The following is an 18,371-nucleotide window of genomic DNA, read 5'->3' as shown; positions in this document are numbered from 1 at the left end:
CATTTGATTCTCCAAGCTGTGATTTGGCCAATTACAGGAAAAAAAAAAAAAAAACTTAAAAAAAAAAATTAGAAGACTGGGTGAGATATGATCAGAAGGTTCTTTTCCAACGTAAATGATTTTACCACCTTATGACTCATTACTATGAAATTGTACCAAACACCATCTTAGACAGATTGACTATTCTTTTACTTTTCAAAACAAATCTGTTTAAAAAATAATTTAAATAAGTATTTAATAATTTGATTAAAATTAACAGCTCAGCAAAAATGTTACTTTAAACTACTAAGAGTGTCTCACAATGTATCATCCCACACATTGTCTACATAGCAAGCATTCCAGAACTACAAATTTCTGGAACAAATGTTTTATGCACACAACCACACAAACTGCTGCTTGCAAGTGCTGTGATCTTAATAGCAACATTTCTAACATGTGACACATTTTCTAATTGGTTACTGAAGGAACTAATCAAACACCAAAGTAAAATGCAATGGAAACTTCAAGTTCAGAGTATCCCTCCTTGGAGGAAACCAACTGTCAAGTATAATGATTTCTATTAGTATAAACACATTCCTTGTAAGAGTAACACAGAAAAAAAAACTAACTTTTTTTTTTTAAAGAAAAAGTAAAAAGTAAGAGTTAGATAAAAAAGAAAGAGAAAAAAAACAGGCTGGCTTTGAACTACCAGCTCAGTCAGACAAAGGAACAGAACACACAAACAAGTAGAACAGCCCTGTATGTTGACAGAAGAGAGTTCAAGTATGGACAGGAGTAATTAATACAAAACTTCCAACGGATGCTTGCCAACTTTTCAGCCTGTAGAACAGGACACTTAGACTAGATTAACTTAAGCAGAGACACATGCGAAGTTTAAAATAAAACACATCGAGTTGTAAATTTTTGGATTCACCTACTGTGAAGTTCTCCCCCCGCAACTCTCCTATCCAATTCTGTCATACACTAGAGTTTCACAGTAGAAGGGACAAGCTGAATGATGCTCCTTCCTCAGCTGCCACTGGTCACAAACAGCCCAGTGATTTCTAGTCTTTCTGCTATGGGGTCAGTAACCTCTTATAAAACTACATAGCTTTGTAGCTTGGAAGATCACTTGGAAGTATAATCTCTTAAATTTATCATCTCATGGCACATTACCAGACATGAGATCTAAATTAGAATGCAATCTGCTAATCAGCACTACTATATCCAAAACACATCACTGCTAAGACAAGAAACCCACAGTGCAAACCTGTTGCTACAACACATGATACTGAACATTACATGAAACTTTCTCTGAAAACAGCACCCACACTGCTCTATATCCCTGATTTTTTTTTATTGTGCCCTGTGTTCCCACACCCCCTTTTTGAAGCCACTCAGCAATAACACTTGCTGTCTACCACCATCCTGTATTCTTCTGTTTCTGGGACAGCTGCTGGCCCCTGCAGTTTATGTTCCTTTTCCCTTTCCCAGCTGTTTTCATATGTTCAACCAAAAGTGGATAGTGATAATTACTTCTATGGTGGTATTAGACCTGGAATTTCCATAGCTACTGGAATTTGAATGTGCCAGGAAACTTTGAACGAGTTAAGAATCTGTATGAATACTATCCAGAAGAAAATATTTCAGTAACTTAGCCATGTAGCAGTAAGAGTGTGAATCCCAGATTACATCACTGGTTCAACCCAGAGAAGTGACACATTCTAAAAATTATGAGACTGACTCACATAAAAGATCTGAGATAATTCTCAAGGTTTCAGTAGCTGCATCCTGGTTTAGTCCTACAGAAGTAGCTCCATTTACACCTATAAGACACTGTCATTTTTTTAAATTCCCTGACAAATCAATTATTAATTACAATTAAGTATTTCTTTCCTAGGTCTTCAGTGTTGCTCTCACTAGATGTTTGAAATCAATAGTACACAATAAAAGTCAATATATCATATATAAGACATCATTTAAGAAAACTGTTAAAATGTTAACCCAAGAAGCAATCATGCATTAACCCATGGTAGCATCCTGTGTGTTTATTGAGGTCTAGGCATCTAACAGACTGCTCTGAATTTCTTAAACACCTATGCTGTTACTATAGCAAACACATAAGCAAGTGACAAAGACAGTATCGATCAGTTTAGTATTGAAACAACAAGGAAGAAGTATGGGTTTGTATTCAGTATAACCTCTGGAACGCAATGAATTCTAAAAAATAAAGCCTATGATTAAATGAAAGTCTGTTTTGCAAATGTTTAAGTAACTCCTATTCACATCAATCTTTAGAAGTATGAATTGAGTTTTGAGCTAGTGAAAATTTTCAATTAGTGCTTAATATCTTTTTAAGACAAAAGTTTCATGAAATGTTCTTTTTGCTTAGAATTTACCATGTGAGAAGCAGACACCTTAGCAGAAATATGTGCAATTTTATGTACCACACAGAATTAAATGCATACAGCTTTTGAATACAAACACTATCTAGTTCTCCAAAACTGTTCCTATATTCCTCAGCTGTTTCAAATTACTAGCTGTTGCTTCTGCTACACAGTAGCAATGCTTGTATAATTATGTGTGTTACTTATGCCATAACCATATTGTGGATTCATTGTCTCACTGAAAGAAGAGTAACAATACAATCCCAACTGTCATACTTCAGAAACTTTGTAAAACATTCAAAAGGAAGTGTGGTACCTTGAAACTGAAGCTACTTTTTAAAAATGTATCTGTTCACAATGTAGAAAAGATCTCTTACAATCCAGTATCATTGCCCCCCTCAAGGACAGTGCTGTTGTACTTTTTTCTTCAATTAAGATACAGGCTTAGCTTCCTTGGTGTGAAGTGCCAAACCCAGCAGGACCATGACAAGCTGAGACTCAAAGGTTTGGAAATAAACCTCTCACTTATGCCAAAAATTAAATACTAATGCACATTTAGAGATGAAAACCACTCAGTAATCATGGTTGCTGCCTGACAACTGTATGTCATACCACCGGCAGCTAAACATCTGTGGGTCCAGGTTTACCTAACGTGTCAGCGTTTACAGTAGCTTGGTGAGATTAGCAGTTGACTAGGCAAACGTATCAAGGCCCGGCGCCCGCACTACTATCCTCTAAAAGCCTTGGGAATCTCAAAATTCCAAGTCCAAAAACTTGTTAGCGTTTCAAATGGAACTTCAATATAGCAACCAAATGATCTCCTCTACAAAACTGACATAAGAGTTACATTTGTTACTTAAAACAATTAAAGCAGCTCTCTTTTTCCATACATAGTGGTACGCTCAGAAACAATCACTGTATCATTAGAAAACATGGTATGAAAGAACATGATTAAAGACCTTCCAGAACATGCATTTGAGTGGTTGTGTATGACTTCACTCCAGGAGATAAATGCTGAGTGCTCCAACAGAAAGAATCACCTCCTTTACTCTGAGGATGCTTATCAGGAGAGTCACTGCTGATTTTTGCCAACAGCGAGACTCTTCCAGACCTTCAAATATACAGCTAATAAACCTCTAGAAATCCAGAGTGCCCTGACATTGTTCTTGACAGTGTGGTTGGCCTTCATGGCCTTTTACTGTTCACCAAGCTATAACTACAGTGTGCAAAGATGGCAGGTTCAGTGACTGAGATACTAGAGAGAACTTACTAAGTAGGCTTCACTAATCACAATGAAAAATGCTTTATAAAAAATTCCCCACTGCAACAGAGGCATACTTTCTGCAGGTTATTTTGGTGGAGAGATACAACAAAAGAACTTGGAATTAACAGCATACTTTCATTGCAGTCTCTGTCTGCAATTCAGAACAACACCACTGTTGTACTATCTACAGTTGAAACAAAACCTACTGTCGCTGCGACCTCTTATTACTGTGTGACTGTACAAAGGGCTGGGACAACCAGAAAGTAGCGTGTGGATTTCTATCAAAACAGGAAAATGATTTCTCATGTAAATCTCAACTGATTTTATTCAAAGCTCTACTTGTCACACAACACCAAAAGCAATAAATGAGTACTGTCAGTTTATACCAGGCCATTTCTAGTGCAGTTATACTAGAAGTTGTCCCATTATTGTAGAAGCAGAACAAAACTTCATGTAAATTTTCAGTAGTCATCTGCTCTTAACAGCATTTTTCATCTTGTAATTTAAGGAGTAAGATCCACAATAATAAGGAAAATAAGCATATTGATAGTTGATCTAAATTCTATGCAATGCCTCCAACTTAATCAAAAAAATGCATGGACTTAAAGTGACAGATTAAAATGTAAAAAGATAGAATAACGTTTTTCAAATGGAAACATTTTCAGAACTCCTATTTGTATTTGAAGCAAGAAAAAAATTCATCTGTATAGCCAGCCATATTCTTTAGTTAAATGCACATGCATTGTGCACACAAAACTATCCTCAAGCAGAATATTAGTGGAGGTTAACTACTTAAAAAACAAACAAACAAAAAAAAAACAAAAAAAAACCCAAACAAACAAACATCACAACCCTGGCTTTTTTTTTGGTTGTAGTTTAAGAATAATTTGTTTTTAACCTCATATTAAACTGAGAAAACTTTGAAGTATGTACAAATTTCTACCCTTCACAATAGGCAGCTGCACACAATAATCCCAGAAGCAAGGAATAAGACAGACACCTACAGAAACAACAGTTTGTTAGGCCTCAGACAAGTAGGTATCCAAAGCCTGATCTAACCTAACCCCAAATGCTCTTCTGTTCCACAACAGCAGATAATGAAAATAACCTAAATAGTCTCTCATCTAGGAATTTGATGACAGCCTTTGCTAGCAAACCCTGAGGCACGAAGGCATATTAGAAAGAATCCCTGACAAGGTCTTTATGAGCTTTATGCTTAAGCATTATATGCTTTAGAAAGTATGTAACAGTTTTGCTCAGAGTTTACTGGATTTCTTAAGGATCAGTAACTGAATCTGCATACAGCTGAGAAATCTGCTTTCAAAATGCTTCAAGAAATAGTCAATGCATCAAGAATAGACAGCATTTCAATGAGACTGTTGTATAGAACATCATTGGTAGGTCTGAAATCAATCAGTGTGCAAAATGACAACTAAATAAAATCTATAAATATTCAAGACAACTGTCTGGTTTACTCCCCATTTTTATTGCAAGACCCTTAACTCCAGTCACAGCAAGTTTTAAAACTGCATTCCAATACTACATTTACTCTCTATTCCATTTATAATATTAGTAAAACTTTACTGTTGTCTCCACTCTCCTCTCTACTGTTTGGACACTGAGCAGGCACTTCTTGCCTGCTACCATCTTGAATTCTTCACCAAGTGCTAAGTAGAAGAGGATTCTTCCTAGTCAACCCTACAACCTATAAGATAGAAGAGCATGAGGAAACATAGGCCTGAAACTCCCCAGATGGGGAATGAAAACAAACTCCTGCCTTTAACTTCGAATTGGCACAGTCCTTAAGGTAGACTGGCACTATCTCCAATTGCTGAAAAGAAGTTTTAAAAAAGTGGGGTTTGAACAGAGGTTAGGATGTCTACCAACTGGATGTTGCGGGGGAATAAAATTTCACATTATTCCTTGTCCGATTTTACAATGAACTGGACACAGAAAAGCAGAAATTGAAAGCATTCCATTCTGCACCCATTCTGCCCTCCACCTCCTGCTATACATTTCCAGTACTGTATTTGCAGATGCCATCTCTACTCCTCCTCACGCTTTTAATCAGGTCCTCATCAGACCATTATAAATACCAGCAGAATGGACCACTTTAGCAGCGAACTAAGTCCACACAGGACAGTCAGTTTGACTACTGAACCAGCAAAAACACGAATTAAGCATTTAAAAGTGACAGGGAGTGGGCAAAACCATTCAGTTGGATGCTACAAGAGTACTCTCCTTTTTAGCAACCCAGAGCTTCTAGAACAGCTCTACTGCTTCTTAGACAATATCCACTGCATATTTCCAGCATTCTAGTATAGATTTAGAAAATAGACAAGAACTTCTTGAGTTTTACTGGAAACCATTAAAAAAGACCCAGAGATTCAGAACATCATAATGGCTGTGACAACAACTCGTATTACAAGCCAAACAGCTACAACAGCTTCATTCATGTAAAACACAACACAGAGTTGTATGCAAAAAAAATTACTTTATCAACTTTGCAAAAGGAAGACAGGAATACAGGCAGTCATTTGATTCCAAGTGTTTTCATTTCAAGAAACAGACCATATTAAATCCTAGACAAAATTAAGAAATATAAACCTACTTCACAGTTTCAACAGAAATTTTCATTACAGTACATTGCTTTCTTCTATAAAACCAATCTGTTTAGAGCAATGATAGTAAAGACTTCCTGTCCATTCTGGTTGCCTAGATACTGAGATACTGTTATATTTCACTAAAGATTTGATCAGATACCTTAGTTAAGTATATTACTTCAAATTCAACACTACATTTCTTAAAAGCATCTATGAAAAATTAATGGATAGAGTTAATTTCATAAGCTGGAAACAGTAGTCTTGATTTCTTTAAATAACTTCACAAGTGGAATTTTCAAACTGTAATATCAATTTGTATAGGTATATATATTATTGAAATTTACAATTGCCTATTATGTATTCAACAAGCCTCTTATTTAAAGAGTTGATTCTTAAATGCTCTGCATCAATTATCCCCATCAGCTGAGATCCTGAAAGAATTATACCAAAAGAAATTTTTGAAAGAACCCCACAGAAATATGTTTCAATGAAAGGGACAGCCAATGATCCAATAAAAAGGAAACAGAAAGTCATAATTTGAACTGAACAGATAGCATACTTGCAAATCAAGATTTTGTACATATGGGTATTTGTGACACCAGGTGATTTTTAGGTCATTTTGCTGGGACAGCATAAAGAGGTACATGACACTTCACCTCCTGTTACTTATTTAAGCTATGGATAATTTCAGAGATTCTGAATTTGGCTCCACAGCTTTGGGAAGTCCAAGGGCAAAGCCATGATGGCAGGAAACATCTAACACTTCTTACAGCTATACTGTGAAAGGGCTGTAAGTAGTCACAAACATAAGTAATTAGGCTACAAAATCACTCCTTCACTTCGCATCCTGATTAAGAAATCTTATTTTTTCTTGTCTGCTCCTACTTAGTGGACAAGAACAACAAAATATGTTTAGCATTAAGAAAAAAGGAGTTCAAATCTCTTATTGCAGAAGCATACATTCCTGGTACACAAAAATGTTAGCCAAACAAGTTTATTTTTGCCTTAATAGTCTCAAAACTTCTCACTCTCATAAGTTCAAAGTTCTGATTTTTCCAATTGCTGTCTACATACACCTTACCAACGCCAATATTTTTTGAATACAAAATCTCTCAAGTGAAGCCAACTTAGTTCAATTTACAAAATAACTGTGTAATGGTAACAGTAGAACATTGAGCAAACAAGAGGAATAAAGAGAAAAGGAGACCTCGGTAAAGCTGGATAATGATTAAGACTCAACCACAGAATAGCAAGTTTTCACCAACACAGGTTCTTCTATACACATCTTGGAAAAAATGCTTTTAATATCTAATTATCAAGTCAGTTCTGATCCTTATTTCAGCGTTTCCACAGGAAAAAAAAGCTACCAAAACCCCCTTCATACTTAACAGAACATCCTAAATACCTCTTTTCTACTTTCAGTTTTGTATCACCACATTTACCAGATAGCATGTTACAGGAAATACTGCAGACATCCATCAAGCTGGATGGCCAAACTGATTTCAGAATTTCATCCCCTCTAAGCTAGACATATGGCTTGGTTTCAAACTATTCAGCCAGACTTTAAGATGTGCCAACTACTAAAATCCTCTTCTCAGAGAAACAACTAAAGGGTAAAATGTGGCAACAAAAGAACAATCCACTTTGACAGTATGATTATATAAATCACTACTAACCATAGCACAGAACCCTCAGTTCAAGTTGTGCTAACACAACCATGCAGGGAGCTGTACTCTAAGCTGTAGCTCTGATGGGAGTTAAAAATAACTCCACAAAAGGAGGTTAGCTGAATTTTGGTAATGATGCCTAATTCTGCAAAGGAGTTTCCAAACAGTATTAGTGAAATAGATAGATTAGATAGATAGATTAGATAGATTAGATAGATAGATAGATAGATAGATAGATAGATAGATAGATAGATAGATAGAGTACTCCCTATATTAGAAGCTTCCATGTGCACACTAAAAGTATGTGCACATGCGCCATCCAAATGTTACAGTTTATATAACTTTCAGTAATTAATATTTTTGATATCTATAACCAATCTCAGCTGGAGTTCCTGCAGGTGGTTCTTCAAAACAGTGTGTCCTTGGTAATGTGTGTCTAACAGAATTTCAGGAATGTGTGAGAAAGTGTTAATTAACTTCTAAATACCACTTAAAATATGAGAAACTTAGAAAAACTCATTTAACTTATATTATGCTACCAAAATCTACAGAATACACATTAAAATCCTTAGGCATCAGTAATACAATCTATAGGACAGAATAAACTGTCATATCAGCACAGTGATGACACAATAAATCATGCCACCAAAAAAGTAGGAAGATAGCAATTATATCATAATGTATTATAGAATTTATGTGTGGTCTTGAGGTATCCATTAGCATACTTTTCAATCAAGATTGAAAAAAAAAAGCCACCATTACTGGTATCAGGTCATAGCACAAAATGTACAGTTTCTCTTTAACTCTCTTTAAAGCAACATGTACTGAAGTAAATTTATCTTAAAGAAGTAAAATCCTGATACAATCATAAACAGTGATTCAATAAAATTACTTCCAAAAAGGAGAAACAAAATAATAAAACAGAAGACCTCAAATCATTAAAGATAATTTGTAGTGTAGTGAAGTCTATACACACACTAAAGACCAATATTATGGTCTTCTACAGCAACATTCAAATAAAAAGAAACAAGCATAAAAGAACCCAAACTGCAATTACACAAATACAAGCATAACAGAATGGCTGTGCTTTCCGCACATCCATGAGACTCCTTTCACAAAAGCAAGGGGGATTATTACACTATGAGAATCCAGTAATTTTGACTTTTGTTCTTTGCAATTATTGTTACATTTAGTACAAAGGCTGGAGGATTTCACTGACTTAACTACAAACTCAGATATAAAACTACAAATAAACAAAATTCTGACTGGCAGAGTCTAACTGTACTATATTAAAATGCGAGACAGCACCCAGTTCAGAACTCCTGCTAAATCTAAGCAGACAGGCAGAAATGGGGGCGGGGGGATAACACAGACAAGACTAACAAGCAAAAAAATCGAATCCAAACATCAAACACTTTTTTTAGGTATCAAAAACCAGCTTTTAAATAAAAGGTAAACTTTGTAAATATCTGCAGATAGCTGTCTCTGAAGTCATGACAGGAAATGTTTGGTTAAAAACGTTTTAGACAAGGCTGGCATAATTTACAAAGATGAGGTCAGGATCTCTGAAATGTGCAATACTTCTTTGTGAGAACAAGACTTTTTTTGAGAACTCCTATAAGTTCAGACTTCTCAAGTCTTTCCTGTCTGCAAGCATGGAGAAAGAAAATACTCTGGAGGAAAGGCAAGAGCAGTAATGGCATGAATAGCATAAATGTATTTTTTCAGTCCAATGTGCAATCAGGCTCTGCAAGGATCATGCTGTTGAAAAGATGAGTATGCAGCAGGACTCAGTTTGACTGAGCAGACAGAAAGATGCAGGTCTGTAACAAAAGAACAGCAGACAGAAAAGGACACCAGAGATGTGAAAGTCTAAAAGAACAACTACATAGAATTGTTCTAGTTACTGTCTTAAGGAACAGGAAGAACTGCAATGGAAAAGATTAAAAGCAGAACTCTGTCTTAAGTTAAAAGCCACTTATCTTTAAGAACATGACATGCCAACGTTCCAACATGAATCACAAGGGTCTATTCAGGAATGGAAAAGTGACTCTGTTGGTCATGAATATAAAAGGTATCCATTGAACTTAAATCTACAACTTTGATTATCCAGAAAAAAGACATATAATTACAGCTGTCAAATACATGGTTTGTGACCTCCTGGATCCAAGATCCACTTCTAAAGAATGTAAAGACATATTTATTGCCTTTTTCATTCAAGAGACAAAGAACTTTAAGACCAAATTTGCTATATTAGGTGAAGAATGTGATAACTCACAAGACAAAGTGCTAATCCTATAAACTCATGCTGCCAATTTGAATGTCTTCATAAAACCTGATGAGCTAACTTCATACCAGAAGGCATTCTGCTAAATGAGGTGCCTCCTGTTCTCCTGCAGTTGGCATAAATTCAGTGCTATGTGCTCTAGCTAATTCAATAGAAATGTACTTGCAAATCCAAACCTGATCTGGATCACATGTGTATTCACGCAGCACACAGATTGGTCACACAGAATCCCCACCTCCCAACATGAGTAGAATTACCTTCATTCTGCAAACATCATTGGAATTTTTATTTGTGGAATACTAAAAGTTGAGATGAAGGACAACGGAAGAGAAAACCAGCTTGGGCCTCCTGCTTTCTCTACTTGGAAGCCAGCCAAAATATAAACTGCTTTTAAAAAATCTCACACTAAGTATGAGCTTATCTATAAAAAACAGTAACAGAAAATAAAATAAAGCAAAATATTACTTCAATTAGGACATAGAAGTTTAGGAACTGCCAACTTGACAAAAATATTAAAGTGCTTAAAGAAAAGTACAGACTTCTGTATGTTAAATTTTCAGTGTTGGCCAATATAATACATTATGCTTACATTTTCTGTTGAGTTTTCACGAAACTTCAGTATTTTTTTGTCACGCATTGACTAAAACTAATATTAATTAAATAAACTAGTTTATTTAATGATTTTGCAAGACAAAATCATCAGATCCCATGTAGAGACAAGTATTTTCCACATGGCTTACAAATGATACGCTCAAATTCAGTTTACTTCTAAGACTGAAGATGGCTCTCAGAAACTTCTAGGAAAGGCTCTCCTGCTGTTGGGATAGCACACTGAAGTGCATAGAATTACAAAGTTAAAATAGTTATACAAAGAGAATGTTTACAATCCAGTATTTTTATTCTAGTATGCGGTCAATATTGTATAAAGTGATGAACCAATTTGCAGATATGACAAAAGAACATAAATAATCCAGTTCAACAGTATTTTGCACAGATTAGATATATCTCTTCTTCCTAGAGACAGGACAACAAAATATAAATCTAACATGAATCAGTGATACTATCCATAAAGTCATGGTTCAGGTACAGCAATGTCACATCTCTCTCCTAATTAAATCCATAATTTCTTGTTTTAGAAAAAAAAAAAACCAACTCTGGAAAAGTTTATAATGGAATAAATTAAATTTCAAGCCTAGAAACAGACTGATTTTATGACCACCTCTTCCTTCAATTGAGCATTTTAGCTCAAGCTTCAGTAGGATTCTATAATCACCACCTAAAAATACAGCTTTTATAGATGCTGGAATAAATCTGATTTATTGGGTTCTTAGGTATACAGCTACATGACCTTTTTCTACACAAACAAGGTGTTATAGATGCCACTCACATTGCATTTTCCTTGCAGTAGACCACAATTTGTATTTTTCTTTTTATTTCACTATCTTTTCAGCAGAACGAGCCCATAAATAGATGTAGGAGTACAACCGAGTAGATGATAAACTATGACATGTGGGCTGAACAAGCAATTGGGAAAGTGAGTGGTGAGAAGAAAGCAACTCTAGTGGAAGTAACTTTAAATAGTTTTGCCATCAGATGAAGCATTCACATCTCATTTAAGACATCTGACAGAGTTGCAAGGAACAGTAACAGAAAAACTTCCATTCCAAAACATGTGAGATACACAAACACATCCATGAGTGTATGCACAAAACCATATTCAGAGATCACTAATCATTTAGGCAATCTTCGTTTAAATAATCATCCAAACACTGGGCTCAAGAGAAGCCAGCCTGCCAGCCTTCATACCTCCTTTTAACAAGGTACAGGGAAATACTAAACCAACCAGGCTGCTACTCAGAAGACTACAAGAACCCACATATATTTTACCATTTGTTCCATATCCTAAGATTTCATCAGACTTCAGCAGATAAGCTTTTCAATATAGAAACAGAGAATTTGTAAAATTTAAGCTCATAACATAGGACTTTGTACATAAGAGCATTAAACAACTGAAAATAGCAACAAAATCCATTCTTAAGTTTAAAGCATCTTTAAATGGACTTTATCCATATCCAAGGAATATGATGAAAAATACTGAGTACCCAGCTACTAGTACTGCAGGTTCCATACAGAAAGCAGAACACTGAAAAATCATTTTAAATGGCTTGCCAGAAGACACATAAAGCATTACTTTGTCACCTTTTTTAAAAGAAACAAACAAACAAAAAAGAACCCCAAAAAACTCTCTTCTGCAGTATTGCTATTGATGACAGAGGAGAACCTTTCCATGCAACAACCTGAGTATCCGAAAGGTGTTCAAGAATAGGCACTGTACCTAACACTTCCTGGAAAACAAACTAGAAAGAAAAGCTTTGATTGTTTCTCTTACCAGTAAAATTTTAAATCTATAAACACATATTAGGGAGTTTGTTTTTCCCATACTACATTTGTTTCATCTTTGCATCAACACATAAATATTGATCAGTTTCTTGTACCTTTCTAGAGCCATTTTAGAATTTGGCAATAAGAAGTTATTTAAGAGGTCTACTGCAATGTTTGTAGTGAACTGTAGGCGAGCAATCTAGCAAAAGCAGTGTCGAGGGGAGTGAGAAATTGCGCAGTCATTTAAAAAGTTTGCCTGAAACTTCAGGGAAGCAGCAACACAACAGCTACTTTAACTCCCGATTAGAAGGATCCTGTCTGGTTTAGCTATAAGGAATATACTGTAAAATTCCCTACAACATTGATTCAGTGGAAATCTTGCAGCATTCAGTTGTCCCCAACCCATCCAGTTGTTTTATAGTTCTGCACAAATGTATTATAGGTAAAACCTCACTTCCTTTTTTCTTGTAATTTTAAAAGTAGTATTATCTTATCTTACTTATCTTTACACACAAGCGTATCACTTAAAATACACAAACAGACGAGCTTCAAGTCTTCATGAGCAAACTCAAGAACACGCGATGGCACGTTAACATGATACATGTAGAACCCCCATCGAGGTGGTAAGACCTCAGTAACACAAGCAAGTTCCACAAAAATGAAAAAAAAAAAAAAGAAAAGAAAAAAAAAGCAATGCAAAAAGTTAAATGGTGTTTTTGCCTCTCGTTCTTTTGACGCTTTCTGCACTTTATTCTCATAGTAACAGTTTAGGAGATGTTCGAGTCTACAAGAAACATTTTAGAGTAAATATCGTCCAACGTAGCATTTCCTTCCTCTCAGCAGAGGAACAGAGAACCCAGGCCACAAGTTTCGGGCGTTATCCCCTCCTTGCCAGGCAGGGCCCGGGACAGACCAGCCGTGCGGCTCCCCGGGCAGTCGAGGCGCCCGCTCGCTCCAAGGGGCCGTTGTGCCTCCCGCCACCCCCAAAACTCTTGAGAGGCTCCGAGCACGAACTCCGCGGTCCGGAGGCTCCACCGACCCCCGCCCGGCCCGGCGGCACCTGCCCCTCCTCGGGGCGGCCGGGAACGGCCTCAGGGGGACCCTCCCCTCACGACAGCCCTTACCTAAGAGCAGCAGCTTCACCTCCCTGGCCGCCTTCTCGCCATCCTCCCGCAGGTTCCTGTCGATCATCTTGCTCCTCTCCACCGCCGCCTTGTCCTCGGCGCTCAACGTGCACCCCATCTTGAGAAGGGGCTGCTCGGCTCAGGCGACCGAAGGGAAGCAGGGACGCGGCGAGGCTCGGCGGGGCGGCGCTGAGGAAGGAGGGGGAGCGGCTGCTCCCCGCTCGGTCTCCTTACCCCGCTCTCTCTCTCACCTGGGGCGCGGCGGCGGCGAGGGCACCGCGCGCCGGACTCCCCTCGCAGGCGAGCGGGAAGGCAGCGAACGGGAGGGGCGCGGGGAGGCTCGGCCGGCGGAGTGTGGAGCGGGGACAGCAGAAGCGGGGACGGGCACACCGAGGCCTCGCACCGGGGCCACCGCTGCCGCCGCCGGCCCTGAGGCTGCTGCGCGCGCGGCACCGGCACCGCCCCCGCCCCGCCGGGGGCGCGCAGAGCGCGCGCACCGCCCACGCCGGCAGCGGGGGGGCGGAAGGGAGGGGGGAAGCGCGTGCACGGCGGGAAAGGGCGGGGGACGCGGCTGCGCGTGCGCGGGGCGGCGGCGCGAGGCGTTCAGCGGGGCGGGGGCAGCGGAACGGGATGGGAATGGGAACGGGACTGGAAATGGGGACGCAACAGGACGAAAGGGTGAATGGGCCTGGGAACGGGAACGCAACGGGATTGGAGCGTGAATGCGGCTGGGAACAGAGACGCGACGGGATCGGAGCCTGCATGGGGCTGGAAACGGGGACGCGATGGGAGCGGAGCGTGAAGGGTGTCGGAGCGGAGGCACAAGGGGACCGGACTGGGAGCGATGCTGGGAACGGGGACGCAACGGGACCCGAGCGTGACGTCACCGTGCGCGCGCCCCGATCACCTGCCGGGAGCCGTTGGGGGCTCCCATTCAAACGGCGCCGCGCGCGGGAGGTTCCACTGCTCGGCGGGGCGGGGGGAGCGCCGGGCAGGGCTGTACCACCGCCCGCAGGGAGTGAAGTCCTCGGCCGCGACCGCCTTCTGCGCGAGTCTCGCTGCTTCCCGCTGCCTCCTCCAGCTGTTTCCCGCTTGCCGAGAGCCATTGGAGGAGCCTCAGGGTCCAGCCCCACCGGCGCTGGGTGCTGGCGGGGAGCCTTGAGGAGAGGCAACAGCAGGGCTCTCTGGTCTCGTCAGTCAGACGTATTTTACGGCCCAAACAGAAAGGCGAGGGGATCATCCCGCCCCAGGGCTCAGGGGTGCGCAGCCCACTCACTTTTCCTGGGAATCTTTCTTCATCAATGTGTATAAGTACCTAACGGCGGGTGCCAACAGGATGCAGGCAGGATCTGCTCAGTGGTGCCAAACAATATGGCAAGGGGCACTGGGCAGAACCTGATGTTCGGGAAGTTCCAGCCAAACATGTAGAACTTTACTGTGCAGTGACCCCCACGCTGGATCGGACTGCCCAGAGACGTTGTGGAATGTCCCGCACTGGAGATACTCATGAACCATCTGGTTGCAATTCCTGTTCCATATGCTCAAGGATGACCCTGCCTGAGCAGAGAGGCTGGACCAAATGACCCACCGTGGTCCTTTCCAACCTGACAAGTTTAGTGATTCTGTGTCCCATCTCAGAGCCCAGGCATGGGGCTCTGCATATCCACGACCTGACAGGTTGTTTTGTGACTTGTTTTGCTCTTTGATACAAAACCCCTAAAAACACTATCAAATGTTGACAAGCCTTTCCCCACCATGCACGTGTTGCACTGTTTGTATTACAAAGGAGAGATCCTGTTAGCCAGTAATAGGATCACAGAACAAATTTGGCTGAAGGGACCTCGGGGGATGATCCTGCCCAGGGTCAGCAGAGCTGGTGTGTGAGTGGGACCCACCACCCCAGCTGGTGAGTGCCAGCAGGGCCCAACAGTGATTTTACTGAGTTTCTCAGATAAAGCAGCGTGCACATGAGATAAGACTTTGTGTGAATCTTAGGAAAATCTTCAGTCAAAAGACACAAAATTCTACAAGGCTAATTTGTTAAATTAAGGTTTGTTGTCCCAGTGAGTCCTTAGGACTTTTTGTTTCTACAGGATCTCAAGAATTTCTGCCCCCAGAATAAGCTCAAAAAGAGCAGCATTTTACAACACAGAAGGTGTTTTAGCATTTGTCACGTGAAAGGGAGGAGTGAGACAGAAATGCAAAGATTTCTAGTCTTAACTGTATTAATTAAAAGTTATTAGCTGTAAGTGCTTCCAGACAATCAGATCCTTATGTACCCAACACTGTCTGTCTTTTAACTGACAGCACACAGGATGGAAGGGGTTCTGATCTCTGATGTGAAGCTTCACTTCAGCCAGGGAGAAAATTATTAGCAATAAGCGCTTTTAGACAATCAGAGCCTTATGTTCCCCAACACTGCCTTTTAACTGACAGCACACAGGTTGGAAGGGATTCTGACTTCTAATGTGAAGCCACACTTAAGCCAAAAAAGAACTTTTCTCACAACAGCTCCCGAAATAACGTTTGTTAATACAAATATTAATTTATTAATACAGTTATTGTGAGTTCTGCTTTGCCGGTGATAACGTTCAGCTTCAAGATTGTATTCAATTGATAATAAAAGACCCCAAAAGAAACCAGCACAAAACACATTCTACAGAGACAAACACACTAAACTCAAGTTACAATACAGCAATGTATCCCCTTTTCACAACAGACAGAAACTAGCAAGAAAGAACTACTAACTAAAAACACAGCCACCTAACATTTATCCAGACACTCTCTCAATAACATAAGACAATAAAATATCTTGCACACCACTCTCTGTAACACAAAACAAAAGGGAAGAGCAGAGCTGCTTCTTATCAACATACATGTTGAAAAAAAAGAAAGAAACTATACCTTGAAAGTGAAGCAAATTACTATAGAGGAAAACAGAGCTGGTCTTATAAAGTAAGAATAGCAAAAAGCAATAACCAATATAAAGTAGCAAAGTGTGAAGCAAGTTACTGTTATTAGCATTAAGGTAGCAAAACACTTTTAATAAAAGAAATGCTTATAAAGTAAGAATCAAAGTGAGAAAGGAAGAAAATAAAGTTAAGAAAGTAAAGTTAGAAAAAATAGAAAGCACATGGTCTCCTCACCCCTACATTGTTCGAAGAGGAGCTGCAGCATTTGCCTCACAGAGACATTGGCATATTTCCCTCTCCTCAGCTGGAGTTTAAACTCCAAACACTTTTTATACATTTTTTTTCTTCCATGTGGTTTGTGTGGCTAAGTCAGTCTATTGGGAGGGTGATGGTAATGCCCCGAGGTCAGGTGGGCCCTTGAAGATATCGCAAAAGAAGACCCTCCTATGTCTTAACACTCCATCTTTTGTTAATCTTATCAGTTTGAAAGCCCTTTGTCCTCTGCTTGGAGCATCTCTCCAGGGGGGCTGAGGCATTTCCCTCAACCCATCAGGCCTTATCAGTGCCATCACCTTACAGCATTAGACTACAAAGATTTTAAGTCAGATTTACCTATCACTATACTTTGCTAATTAAAGAGGTTTTTTTCCTGTAATACTTAGAGGAAAAGTGTATTCATTTTTATTGAATTTTCTTTTTTGCAAAGGTCTTTGGATGCTGACACTGAATAAACATAAGTAATGGTATAAAAATGAAGTAGATAATGCTCAAACTATAACAAATATTTTTAAAATTTTCTGTTTTGTAGGTAGTCCTAGCGATGGATAGTATAGAGTCCTTTCTTAAAGAAATCCTGAACAACAATAATTCTTAGGACTGGATAAGACCTCTGAGACATTTTATTTGGCCATCTTCACTGTGTTACTGCTACAAAGAATGGCAGAGCACCTGAGAAGTGTGTCTTGCTTCTCTGCCCTCCTGAGCTGTTCAGCTACATAGTCCATTTTGTGTTCTCTTGTGCAGACTTACACACTGGTCCCATGTGGGATAAAAGGTTTCACAAAGCAGTTCAGCTCGCACATGGGAAGCTAGTCTTTTTTTAGGGTTGCTGGCATCTTCTGCAGTAGAGATAGCAATGACAACGGCTGCTCAGGAAAGAACAGAGTTAAGGGAGATGAATAAGATTAGGAATAGTTGTGTGATTTGGAAATAAAGGATAAAGAATGATTTCTGAGATAAACAACACATGGTTAGGATATTGGCAAGTGAAAGTACAGATTAAGGGATAAGAAAGTAGTAAACAGAGATTATAGTAGGTGGAAATAACGTGACAGTGAAAGCAGCAGATGTTACAAAGATGGAGATACTGCAAGTAGGACACCCCAACTTTGCATGGATTTTGTTTCATTTAATCATGTGCATAGAGGACACATTTTAATAATGTTCACTCTCTGTGTTTGCTAGGGTTCTGTCTCTGTGCTCTTTCCCTTTTTACACTGTCACTACACTCAATAAGGGTGAAATAGACCCAAGTTCCTTTCCTTTTTATCACCTTGTAGCAGGAAAACAGAATTGTATGATATCTGCTCTTTACACGTATAACTAGTCTTAAATACAAGAAGAACCAAATCTCTTTTTAATTCTTTTCAACCTAAACCCACTTTATTTCAGAAATAAGGACTTTTCTACTACCATTTTCCTATTACAATCCCGTGGATAAAGTGTACCTTTTTGTACCTGGACAACATTACAAAAACTGGGGCTAT

At 39.4% G+C, this 18,371-nt stretch overlaps 1 protein-coding gene across 3 annotated transcripts in view; it reads right to left on the bottom strand.

Moving 5' to 3' along the window:
• The window catches only part of GNAI1 (G protein subunit alpha i1), a 30,571-nt gene extending 16,384 nt beyond the window's left edge, over window positions 1–14,187 (bottom strand). For all 3 annotated transcript variants that reach the window (XM_071552715.1, XM_071552716.1, XM_071552717.1), the window contains exon 1: window positions 13,694–14,187. In XM_071552715.1, coding sequence (XP_071408816.1) covers window positions 13,694–13,811 — 118 coding nt within the window. In that variant the 5' untranslated portion in view covers window positions 13,812–14,187. The remainder of the gene's footprint in view (window positions 1–13,693) is intronic.
• Between the last annotated feature and the right edge of the window lie 4,184 nt (window positions 14,188–18,371).

Source organism: Pithys albifrons, chromosome 3 (genome assembly GCF_047495875.1).
Source record: "Pithys albifrons albifrons isolate INPA30051 chromosome 3, PitAlb_v1, whole genome shotgun sequence".
NCBI lineage: Eukaryota > Metazoa > Chordata > Aves > Passeriformes > Thamnophilidae > Pithys > Pithys albifrons.
The sequence above is the reverse complement of the archived record's forward strand: the minus strand, read 5'-3'. Positions and strand labels throughout refer to the sequence as shown.